This window comes from Pecten maximus, chromosome 6 (genome assembly GCF_902652985.1).
Source record: "Pecten maximus chromosome 6, xPecMax1.1, whole genome shotgun sequence".
Classification (NCBI taxonomy): domain Eukaryota; kingdom Metazoa; phylum Mollusca; class Bivalvia; order Pectinida; family Pectinidae; genus Pecten; species Pecten maximus.
Genome location: NC_047020.1, coordinates 34,504,323 through 34,517,917, shown reverse-complemented (window position 1 = coordinate 34,517,917; position 13,595 = coordinate 34,504,323). Strand labels below are relative to the sequence as shown.

The window sequence follows — 13,595 nt, the reverse complement described above, 5'->3', positions numbered from 1 at the left end:
TCTGATTGGTAGATTAATGAATGACCTATGCTAATTAGAGAAGGTCAACAGATCAACAGTTATGGAACGACTCTATGAACTCTATAAAACAAAAAAGATCTGTTTTAAAACAAATTGAAAAAATGTTCACATCTTTCATCTCTTCATTTGAATTAACATTTATTCCATATGTCAATCAAATCTGCTCATAGATGCTAGTTTGAAGAAGAAAAACATACTTTTAAAGTAAATTCAGGACTGGACATTTTGTATTACTTTGGGAAGAATGCTGGAAAATTTTGAAGCTAACGTTCCTGATTAAGTTACAAATTTTGAAATTGTGCATAAATATTATAAATATCATTTTAACAGTGAATTATCGCAGGGACCCCAAAAATGCCACAAAGAAGTCCTAAATAATGACTTCAATCTTGAAACTACTTTTTTCAAAACAAAATTTCTAGAATAAACTGCCATTTTTGTGAATTAAATGTAACTGTGAATAATTAATATTTAATTCAGATAATTTCATTTCAGAATTAGGCTCATTATTGGCGACTGAAAAAACAACCTCTCCCTACAATTTAGTAAGATGAAGTCCATCTATAATACCGCTAATGATGTAAAAATATCAAATTATGTTGAGCAATTAGTTTCGTCGATATAAAGCTCCTATTGACATCTCGGCATGCTGGGAAATTTGATCGAGATTATCATTTAGAAAGCCAGGTTTTCAATTTTGATTGTCAGAAGTGTGCTGATGTGGCTCCCATCGAATCCAGCTGATAATTACATCTTGTACAGAGCAAATCTCATTGCCTCGGGTCATGGAAGACGACCATCGCTGGTAACGAATGAATGAAGCCATCGACAGGCTACCAGGCATATGATGTAGGTCCTATTTGCCTCAAGTCATCCGACGAATTCTTATAACGACAAGGAGAAAATGGACGCAAAATATGAAAAATGTGACATAGCATTTTAAAAGGAGAGACACTTTAGTGTAAAAGAAGATTAAGTATTATGTTGAATTTGATTTTATGATGAGGAATAAAAAGGGAAGTAATTACTAGGTACAGGGGATACCGTGTGTTTTGTGAGGGATTCGCGACACTTCAGACAGTAAGCTGGCACAGACAAAATAAAAATATGGTGTTCAATGCCCTGTCTGTCAATGGCAGTTCCCAGTGTTAACAATTTACGAGGCTATGCTACATCCTCGATACACGTTTATGAGGTTACCTGACATTAAGTCCGCACAATATTACTTAATAACAGACAACACATGAAGCAGGCAGTCCAGACACGATTCAAATCAAATTCAGTTCTGTTTATAAAATTACTGGATACACGCTTTGACTGGGAAATCTCGTAAGTGTGGTGTACTTTATACACAGACAACTTGTTGATGCTGCAAATGAAATAATAGACATGTCTGCTATCAGACAAGGATATAAACGTCCATATATATCGTCCATATATAACGTCCATATAAACGTCCATATAAACGTCCATATATAACGTCCATATAAACGTCCATATATAACGTCCATATAAACGTCCATATATAACGTCCATATATATCGTCCATATATATCGTCCATATATAACGTCAATTTAAACGTCCATATATATCGTCCATATATATCGTCCATATATAACGTCCATATAAACGTCCATATATATCGTCTATATATATCGCTTGTAATTGTGAATCTGAGAAAGTATCTGACACATCAAAATAACACTGATGGTACACCTCATATATTACCATATATATATATTGAATGATCACTATTGAATACCACAAGATATCCATCCAAGTCTTAACAGTCATTGGAAACGATAGTTGGGCTGGCTTTTACAATTTTATACATTAATAAAAAAAAAATACATCAAAAAGTCCTTCTTTCTTAATTAGATTATTTTAAATCTATCATTTGAATTTAGAAAAAGCTTAACTCTTTAGAAATGACTAATAGAATTCAGTTATATATATGCTCATAAAAATATTGATCTATTAAAAGGAATAATTTGGTGTTAGGCAGGGAGCTCCAATTTGGGTTGTACTAATTTTGTGAAAATTTTCATTAAAATTTTTAAAGTTAAATGTTCATAAATCTGGCTAAAATGAGTTGACCATAACCAAATTAGAACTTGATTTCCATATTATCATTATATAACTACATACAAAATAAGAGTTCTGTCCGTTATAGAGTAAATGAGTGGAAAGAAAATTATGACGGAATAACAGCTTATTAAGGTTAGCACCATGTGAGGATGCTACTGTAAAATGGCAGAAATGTAATAAAGATAAAATGTCAGACACATAGCATAAATCAAAATCACTATATTTATATTAACCTGTAATTAAAAACAGTAACACACCTCAAATTTATTTCTAATGAATGAATTCTGCCAAGAAAAAGTATGTGTACATACCACAGTTAATTGGCCGTCTGCTGCTGTCTGACAAAGCCTGTAATATTTTGGGCTGACCAGTCCTGTCGGGAGTCATCTGTTTCAGCATGTCTGTGAAGAAGTTGTACAGCTGGAAAAATATAAAACTATGAAGAATATTTGATCCCCTACAAAACTATGAAGAATATTTGATCCCCTACAAAACTATGAAGAATATTTGATGCGCTACAAAACTATGTAGAATATTTTATTCGCTACAAAACTATGAAGAATATTTGATCCGCTGCAAAACTATGAAGATTACTTGATCCGCTACAAAACTATGAAGAATATTTGATTCGCTACAAAACTATGAAGAATATTTGATCTGCTACAAAACTATGAAGAATATTTGATCCACTACTAAACTATGGAGAATATTTGATCCGCTACAAAACTATGAAGAATATTTGATCCGATCCAAACTATGAAGAATATTTGATCCGCTAAAAATTATATGAAGAATATTTGATCCGCTACAAAACTATGAAGAATATTTGATCTGCAACAAAACTATGAAGAATATTTGATCTGCTACAAAACTATGAAGAATATTTGATCTGCTACAAAACTATGAGGAATATTTGATCTGCTACAAAACTATGAAGAATATTTGATCCGCTACAAAACTATGAATAATATTTGATCTGCTACAGAACTATGAAGAATACTTGATCTGCTACAAAACTGTGAATAATATCTGATCTGCTACAAAACTATGAAGAATATAGTATCAGCTACAAAACTATGAAGAATATTTGATCCCCTACAAAACTATGAAGAATATTTGATCCCCTACAAAACTATGAAGAATATTTGATGCGCTACAAAACTATGTAGAATATTTTATTCGCTACAAAACTATGAAGAATATTTGATCCGCTGCAAAACTATGAAGATTACTTGATCCGCTACAAAACTATGAAGAATATTTGATCCGCTACAAAACTATGAAGAATATTTGATCTGCTACAAAACTATGAAGAATATTTGATCTGCTACAAAACTATGGAGAATATTTGATCCCCTACAAAACTATGAAGAATATTTGATCCGATCCAAACTATGAAGAATATTTGATCCGCTAAAAATTATATGAAGAATATTTGATCTGCTACAAAACTATGAATAATATTTGATCTGCTACAGAACTATGAAGAATACTTGATCTGCTACAAAACTGTGAATAATATCTGATCTGCTACAAAACTATGAAGAATATAGTATCCGCTACAAAACTATGAAGAATATTTGATCCGCTGCAAAGCTATAAAGAATATTTGATCTGCTACAAAACTATGAAGAATATTTGATTCACTACTAAACTATGGAGAATATTTGATCCGCTGCAAAACTATGAAGAATATTTGATCCGCTGCAAAACTATGAAGATTACTTGATCCGCTAAAAAACTATGAAGAATATTTGATCCGCTACAAAACTATGAAGAATATTTGTTCTGCTACAAAACTATGGAGAATATTTGATCCGCTACAAAACTATAAAGAATATTTGATCCGATCCAAACTATGAAGAATATTTGATCCGCTAAAAAACTATGAAGAATATTTGATCCGCTAAAATTATATGAAGAATATTTTATCCGCTACAAAGCTATGAAGAATATTTGATCCGCTACAAAACTATAAAGAATATTTGATCTGCAACAAAACTATGAAGAATATTTGATCTGCAACAAAACTATGAGGAATATTTGATCCGATCCAAAACTATGAAGAATATTTGATCCGCTACAAAACTATGAAGAATATTTGATCCGCTACAAAACTATGAAGAATATTTGATCTGCTACAAAACTATGAATAATATTTGATCTGCTACAGAACTATGAAGAATACTTGATCTGCTACAAAACTGTGAATAATATCTGATCTGCTACAAAACTTTGAAGAATATAGTATCCGCTACAAAACTATGAAGAATATTTGATCCGCTGCAAAACTATAAAGGATATTTGATCTGCTACAAAACTATGAAGAATATTTGATTCACTACTAAGCTATGGAGAATATTTGATCCGCTACAAAACTATGAAGAACATTTGATCCGATCCAAACTATGAAGAATATTTGATCTGCTAAAAAACTATGAAGAATATTTGATCCGCTAAAAAACTATGAAGAATATTTGATCCGCTACAAAACTATGAAGAATATTTGATCCGCTACAAAAGTTATGAAGAATATTTGATCCGCTACAAAACTATAAAGAATATTTGATCTGCAACAAAAGTATGAAGAATATTTGATCTACTACAAAACTATGAAGAATATTTGATCCGCTACAAAACTATAAAGAATATTTGATCTGCTACAAAACTATGAATAATATTTGATCTGCTACAAAACTATGAATAATATTTGATCTGCTACAGAACTATGAAGAATATTTGATCTGCTGCAAAACAATGAAGAATATTTGATCTGCTGCAAAACAATGAAGAATATAGTATCCGCTACAAACTATGAAGAATATTTGATCCGCTGCAAAACAATGAAGAATATTTGATCCGCTACAAAACTATGAAGAATATTTGATCCGCTACAAAACTATGAAGAATATTTGATCCGCTGCAAAACTATGAAGAATATTTGATCCGCTACAAAACTATGAAGAATATTTGATCCGCTACAAAACTATGAAGAATATTTGATCCGCTACAAAACTATGAAGAATATTTGATCCGCTACAAAACTATGAAGAATATTTGATCTGCAACAAAACTATGAAGAATATATGATCTGCTACAAAACTATGAAGAATACAGTGGTGTAACAATAAGTGCAATATGTAATGATATCGGTAATTTTTTGGCTTCGATACAATATGGCAATACAGCAGTGAGTTATGGCATTATGGTATATCTATTGAACACTACACTGAATTGTTATCAGGAGAACGCTTAATTATAATCTGACAAAAACTGCGCATCAAATCAACAGTTATCACAACAAATGAAGTCAAAAGTTTGCTGGCAGGATGGGCAGGAAATTGTAAGGATTGCAATTAAACCTTCAAATGTTGACAAATTAATGTTGATCCCTCGTAAGAACCACTAACATTAACAAATACTTGTAGAATGTTGGGTATTATTACACAAATTACTCACTGTTCTCTTTTTGAGACAGAGATCATGATGTAAAAAATACAACTTAACAAATTATTTTGAATGTTTACAAATTCATTTTGTTTAGTTCTTTCTAAATTTGTGCTAAAATACTCGGCATCGTTGCACTGATGACTGATAGAGATCAGGTCATGTGATCTCATCATTGAAATTAACCAATGACTGAGTATGATGATATTTGAAGTCAGTTTTGAATTAAATTGTAGACAGAAAATGTTTCTGTGTTTTTTAATTCTTTTGTTACTAACGGTTGAAAAACCTAATCTATTGTCATACATTTTTAGACAATTATACTGGGATTCCGCATACACAATATGTATCGCATCGTATTGCAACGTCCAATATGTGTTGTATCACAAGATGGCTGGTAACACAAAGAACTACTTCCAACAGACTGTAGCCATGGGAACAAAAGATTGTACACACAAGTGAGCAGCATTGGTAGATATATTAATACAGGAATAGATCTAGTATACTGAAAAATATATATAAAACTACCTCATACAGATGTGTTCTACTCTTGGTTGACTTGTTTTTTTATCATACAAGGCAGATTAAATGAAAGAACAAAATATAAGATGTTGCAAAGCCTTTCAATTTCGACTTTTATGTGTTTATGATGGTCTTACTGTGGGAGGAAAATGGAATATCCAGAGATAACTGTCACAGTCTTACTGTGGGAGGAAACCGGAATACCTAGAGAAATCCATCACAGTCTTACTGTGGGAGGAAACTGGAATACCCAGAGAAATCCATCATGGTCTTACTGTGGGAGGAAACCGGAATACCCAGAGAAATCCATCATGGTCTTACTGTGGGAGGAAACTGGAATACCCAGAGAAATCCATCACAGTCTTACTGTGGGAGGAAACCGGAATACCTAGAGAAATCCATCACAGTCTTACTGTGGGAGGAAACCGGAATACCCAGAGAAATCCATCATGGTCTTACTGTGGGAGGAAACCGGAATACCCAGAGAAATCCATCACAGTCTTACTGTGGGAGGAAACCGGAATACCCAGAGAAAACCATCATGGTCTTACTGTGGGAGGAAACCGGAATACCCAGAGAAAACCATCATGGTCTTACCGTGGAAGGAAACCGGAATACCCAGAGAAATCCATCACAGTCTTACTGTGGGAGGAAACCAGAATACCCAGAGAAATCCATCACAGTCTTACTGTGGGAGGAAACCGGAATACCTAGAGAAATCCATCATGGTCTTACTGTGGGAGAAACTGGAATACCTAGAGAAATCCATCACAGTCTTACTGTGGGAGGAAACTGGAATATCCAGAGAAAACCATCATGGTTTTACTGTGGGAGGAAACTGGAATACCTAGAGAAATCCATCATGGTTTTACTGTGGGAGGAAACCGGAATACCCAAAGAAATCCATCATGGTCTTACTGTCGGAGGAAACCGGAATATCCAGAGAAATCCATCACAGTCTTACTGTGGGAGGAAACCGGAATATCCAGAGAAATCCATCACAGTCTTACTGTGGGAGGAAACCGGAATATCCAGAAATCCATCACAGTCTTACTGTGGGAGGAAACCGGAATACCCAGAGATATCCATCACAGTCTTACTGTGGGAGGAAACCGGAATATCCAGAGAAATCCATCACAGTCTTACTGTGGGAGGAAACCGGAATACCCAGAGAAATCCATCACAGTCTTACTGTGGGAGGAAACTGGAATACCTAGAGAAATCCATCACAGTCCTACTGTGGGAGGAAAATGGAATACCCAGAGAAATCCATCACAGTCTTACTGTGGGAGGAAACCGGAATACCCAGAGATATCCATCACAGTTTTACTGTGGGAGGTAACCGGAATACCCAGAGATATCCATCACAGTCTTACTGTGGGAGGTAACCGGAATATCCAGAGAAATCCATCATGGTTTTACTGTGGGAGGAAAATGGAATACCTAGAGAAATCCATCATGGTTTTACTGTGGGAGGAAACCGGAATACCCAGAGAAATCCATCATGGTCTTACTGTGGGAGGAAACCGGAATACCTAGAGAAAACCATCATGGTCTTACTGTGGGAGGAAACCAAAGTACCTGTAGATCCCAATACCTTCTTGCATTGACTGGGAAATTAAACAGTGTCACCTTTGACAGATGGTGTTACTACTGACCTCCCCATCATCCCGTTTTACCAATTTTGCTTAATTTTTGCAGGCCTCTGAGGACTCATTGCTGCCATATTTGTACCTGCAATCATTTACAATAATAAAAAATTTTTTTTTACAATATTCATCCTGCAATAAATCTGTGTCTGGTAATAATCAATATCTAATTTATAATTCAGTAAAAAAATATAACAAATTCTATTTCATTGTCCTGTAATACCGGTAAGCCTACTCTCTACATTGACTGAAAATTTATGTGTTGGACCCCTCAGCTTATTACAGGATAAATATGGTATATCCTAATGCACTGTAACAAAAATAGAATGATACACGTATTAACACTGACCTTGAGCTGATTCTGTTCCCCTGAATACTCTATGGACTGAAAAATATTCCAGGTACATCGCCGTCGCATCTCCAGACGTGCCATATAGCGACGATACCATTTCTGTATCAAGATGGCCGAGCGAATCACTGAAATATTTCAAAAAGGCAAAAGATGATAGGTGACAGTCAAAACCTGATGATATACAACAGATGTCACAAACATGATACGCATCGACTCTTTTCTTCGGTAAATTTAATATCCTGAATCTTAACACATATCCTCATTCTAAGACAACAAGGGGAGATAATTATCCTTCCTTGCATCAAGAACTGAGTTTACTGAGAGGACACAATGGAAAACAAGGGCAGATAACCATTCATCCTGATAACAAAGGGAGATAATTACCTTGACCTGTTAATGAAGATTACTATCTTTGCTGAAAAGAAGAGGTTGTCAGTTGATATGCATGGCAACAAGGGGAGGTAAGCAATTATTCTTATAACAAGGGGAGATAATTACCTTGACCTGTTAAGGAAGATTAATATCTTTGCTGAAAAGAAGAGGTTGTCAGTTTACATGGTAACAAGGGAGGTAATCAGTTATTCTTATAACAAGGGGAGATTACAATTTATTCTGAAAACAAGAGGTGGTCATGATTTTTTCATTTTTTAGGAAATTAAATATTACCATCTTCCTTGACATAAGGACAATGTGACACTTTACCTAAAAACAATAGGTGCTAAGGAATCTACTCTTCCAACAAGGGGAGACAACTTTTCATTTTGAGAGGGCCATTTTCTTTACAAGGAAGATACCCTCCCTGACAATAAGATGCAGTAAATATATCCTCTGTGACAAAGACATTGGTTCAGACTACACATAGTTCTAGTCAAACTAAATTTAAGGATATCTTTAGGCCTTTTCAGGTTCAATTAAATTTTGTTCAATGAGCTTTTTTATGTGGAAAGAAAAAAGACATATCACAATGAGCATCATGTCAGACCAAGATGCTTCAAATTTTTCATGCAGAAATGCAATTCTCCTTTGAACAGATACCCTTGAATTCATGGACAACATGAGGATTTCTGCAAAATGATCCCTCTTCCAATTTGGAATAAATAAATGTTGCTATTTTGATGCTTTTGTGTTATTACCTCTATATATGTACATATGGACCAATGAATACCAAATATTCAAGGCTAAACAACAATACAACACTTTTCAAGGTCACACAGCAAAATTAAAGGACTTTTAAAGAATGTATGCTCCCTGTGATCTAAATTTTCCTTGAGAACAAAATCAGGAGAAGGAAGCAGTGGCAAGGAAAATGCTGTCCCAGAAGACAACCAAAGATTACAATCTTTCCTGAAACAAGTCAGTTTTGATACATGCAGGTTTTTTTGTACAATCATGCAATGTTGCTTAATGGAAGTATTGATTAAGGGGACATGTTTATTGGAAGAATAAAGAGTTGTCATAGAAACTGGATTTCCTGTTAAAGAAACATGATTTGACATTTTCAGTTCACCGTTAAATTAGAAAATCTGTTAAAGTCAGTCACTCTATCTGAAGAGTTCTCATACGTCTTCCCTTTCATGTTAAAATGTATGCCGTTCATTAGCAACACATACATTTATGTAATGATATTTTTTCTAAATATTTATTAAAGCAAACCAGCTACGAACAGTATCAACTTCACTAGCCAAGGATGTTCAATATATAATGCTCTTTTTTTTATGGAAGTGAGGTAAAAAGGAAAGTGTCATCTTGAGCATGTACCCTTGGATAGCGAAGTTGTAAAATCAAATCTAACACTTAAATCATGACATTTTAAATGACTCATGTGATTTCATTTGAACAACTGTTTGTATCTTTATATTCAAGATCTATCATTGTTTATTAAACTAATAAAGAATAAATTACACATACCAAATGCATCCTTAAATAAGCCCCCTCCCCCAGTGTAAAAGGTAAGTACAGTATTTATCCTCAAATAAGCCCCCTCCCCTAGTGTAAAAGTTTAGTACAGTTTTTATCCTCAAATAAGCCCTCTCCTGTAGTGTGAAAGGTAAGTACAGTATTTATCCTCAAATAAGCCCTCTCCTGTAGTGTAAAAGTTTAGTACAATTTTTATCCTCAACTAAGCCCCTCCCCTTGTGTAAAAGTTTAGTACAGTATTTATCCTCAAATAAGCCCTATCACCTAGTGTAAAAGTTTAGTACAGTATTTATCCTCAAATAAGCCCCTCTACTAGTGTATTAAAGTTTAGAGAAAGCTTATTTTGTCCTGAAATAAGCTCATTATTGAGTCAAAGTTTATGTGATGACCCCTGGGCTTATTATAGGTTAAAGATTGTAGTGGAGTGGTTTCATTGTACTAATTTTCAAATTGCTTGATTCAGTTTTATTACCATAATTATCGATATTATTCAAGCCTCAGAATCATATCTGCAAGTATGACATACTAGAGTAAATCTCGTTATTGAAATGAAATTCCCAGAACACTATAATACTTATAACTTCAGGAGAGTATGGACTGCCATTTGTCTCATTCAAACTCAATGAATATTTAATTGAATTCAGGGACAGACAGCAGCACCAATTTCAGCACAGCTATGCCCTTGAGACAAAATTTGTAGCCTTGGGGATTCCTCAGGGGCATAATTGAAAAAAGGCTGTTGCCATGGTTACTCAGTATAAACATGTATTTACATCATACTTATAACACTCAGTAGCAGATACAAATAATACCAGGAGTCCAGAGAGACTAGGATAATTGTCTCTATTAATTCATATGGAATTCTGGGAACATTGCTGAATACAACATCATTGGTTCTGACCTTTGACCTTAGTTGTTGGCTGTGTTTCTGTATGCTGACACTGAAGTCAGCTGTTCCTAAAGACAATATAAAACTAGAGAGATCCTGAATACAAGATAAACTAGAGGGATCCTGAATACAAGATAAAACTAGAGGGATCCTGAATACAAGATAAAATTAGAGGGATCCTGAAGACAAGATAAAACTAGAGGATCCTGAATACAAGATAAAACTAGAGGGATACTGAAGACAAGATAAACTAGAGGGATCCTGAATACAAGATAAACTAGAGGGATCCTGAATACAAGATGAAACTAGAGGGATCCTGAATACAAGACAAAACTAGAGGGATCCTGAATACAAGATAAACTAGAGGGATCCTGAAGACAAGATAAAACTAGAGGGATCCTGAATACAAGATAAACTAGAGGGATCCTGAATACAAGATAAAACTAGAGGGATCCTGAATACAAGATAAACTAGAGGGATCCTGAATACAAGATAAAACTAGAGGGATCCTGAATACAAGATAAAACTAGAGGGATCCTGAATACAAGATAAAACTAGAGGGATCCTGAATACAAGATAAAACTAGAGGGATCCTGAATACAAGATAAAACTAGAGGGATCCTGAATACAAGACAAAACAAGAGGGATCCTGAATACAAGATAAAACTAGAGGGATCCTGAATACAAGATAAAACTAGAGGGATCCTGAATACAAGATAAAACTAGAGGGATCCTGAATACAAGATAAACTAGAGGGATCCTGAAGACAAGATAAACTAGAGGGATCCTGAATACAAGATAAACTAGAGGGATCCTGAAGACAAGATAAACTAGGGGGATCCTGAAGACAAGATAAACTAGAGGGATCCTGAAGACAAGATAAACTAGAGGATCCTGAAGACAAGACAAAACTAGAGGGATCCTGAAGACAAGATAAACTAAAGGGATCCTGAAGACAAGATAAACTAGAGGGATCCTGAATACAAGATAAACTAGAGGGATCCTGAATACAAGACAAAACTAGAGGGATCCTGAAGACAAGATAAACTAGAGGGATCCTGAATACAAGACAAACTAGAGGGATCCAGAATACAAGACAAAACTAGAGGGATCCTGAAGACAAGATAAAACTAGAGGGATCCTGAAGACAAGATAAACTAGAGGGATCCTGAATACAAGATGAAACTAGAGGGATCCTGAATACAAGACAAAACTAGAGGGATCCTGAATACAAGATAAACTAGAGGGATCCTGAAGACAAGATAAAACTAGAGGGATCCTGAATACAAGATAAACTAGAGGGATCCTGAATACAAGATAAAACAAGAGGGAATTTGCAGGGGTGTTTGTTGGCTGGGTTGATCACCACATAAACAGCCAGGGTAATTTTCAGGCAGGGTCTCCTTGTAGTAGATGATGAAGGCTACCTCAATGAACATCATACCTGTGACCTACTGCATATTATTAAAAGCAATTTAGGCAAAATGTCTTCTCAAAGGACACAATCACATCACCATATGATCATCCGGGATGTTAGCTTTCCGAGAACGTCTAATGATCTACTGTTTAAAAAATGCTGAAAAACTAAGATGATAAATGGGCTCATAATATACTCTCAACCCATTCCATAAAATGATCACTAGTGGAATATAACCTTCCGGTCTTTTGATTGGTCAGTGAGCTGCAATTGTTATTGACATCATCAATAATCGAATGACATCACATCACCAATATGCAATATGCATATGCAAAATAAGACTTTGCCATGTTTCCCTTTGATTCAAGCCGATATTATTGTGGTAGAAACTGGTCACACGACTCGTGATCTTTGGATATGGAATTTATCTTGCTAAAGCTTGTGTCTTTTGTAACTTTTAAGAAATAACTTACTCATGTGAAATAAATTCCATATCCAACAACCATTTGTCGTGTAACCTCTATATGTATATACCATCTTTTTCATATGGGGTGGAGTGGGAGTTGGGTGGTTGGGTGGGTGGGGGATGTTAATGTGAATGATTAATTGGGAATGAAAATATGTGCAAGAGAAATGAGGTAAGCAATCCTATAACACAATTAAATAATACCATTGTGATTTTGTAAATTGACCAATTACAGGTAAAATTTCAGAGGAAATGAAAGATCTGCTGATTTAATTACCTATTATTATCTATAATGATACTGTAGTAATGCCTCAATGTATCAAGTTCCCCCTTACACAATCAATCACTAAAGCGAGAAGTATAAAATGTCTAATAATTACAGGTAGATTATTTATTTAAAATATTCAGAAAAAAAATCCTAGGTAGAGATAACATGTACAAACAAAATAAATAAAATATACCTTAAATTTGCTTCAAACGAGATGGACAAAAAATGTTTTATCTGAATCAACTGATTGTTCCTAGTTCTGTGATCTGTTAATGACGTTTTTGTCCTTGATATCACAATCAAGTTTTAAAACACGAACACAATAAATATGTCTAGTTACATGGTAAAAGGCAGAATCATGTCTCTCTCTGGATTTACAGATGTAATATTTCCACAGAACAGCTATTGATATTTTTTTTTAAATAAGCAGCACACATTGTCAGCCTTGCCTACTAAAAACCCAGTACCTGTTAAGTGTCACCAAGGTGCAGTTTACCTTGAACATATACTTCACTTACATTGACACCATGCTGCTAAATATGCTGTCTGTTTGTAATG

General features: G+C 34.6%; 1 protein-coding gene across 1 annotated transcript in view; it reads right to left on the bottom strand.

Annotated features, from left to right (window-relative positions):
• LOC117329624 (serine/threonine-protein phosphatase with EF-hands 2-like) overlaps positions 1-13,595 on the bottom strand; it is a 92,425-nt gene that overhangs the window by 31,603 nt on the left and 47,227 nt on the right. Inside the window, exons 3-4 of the mRNA XM_033887648.1 lie at positions 8,078-8,205; positions 2,422-2,530 (exon numbers count right to left, since the gene is read on the bottom strand). Of these exons, the coding sequence (XP_033743539.1) occupies positions 2,422-2,530; positions 8,078-8,205 (237 nt within the window). The remainder of the gene's footprint in view (positions 1-2,421; positions 2,531-8,077; positions 8,206-13,595) is intronic.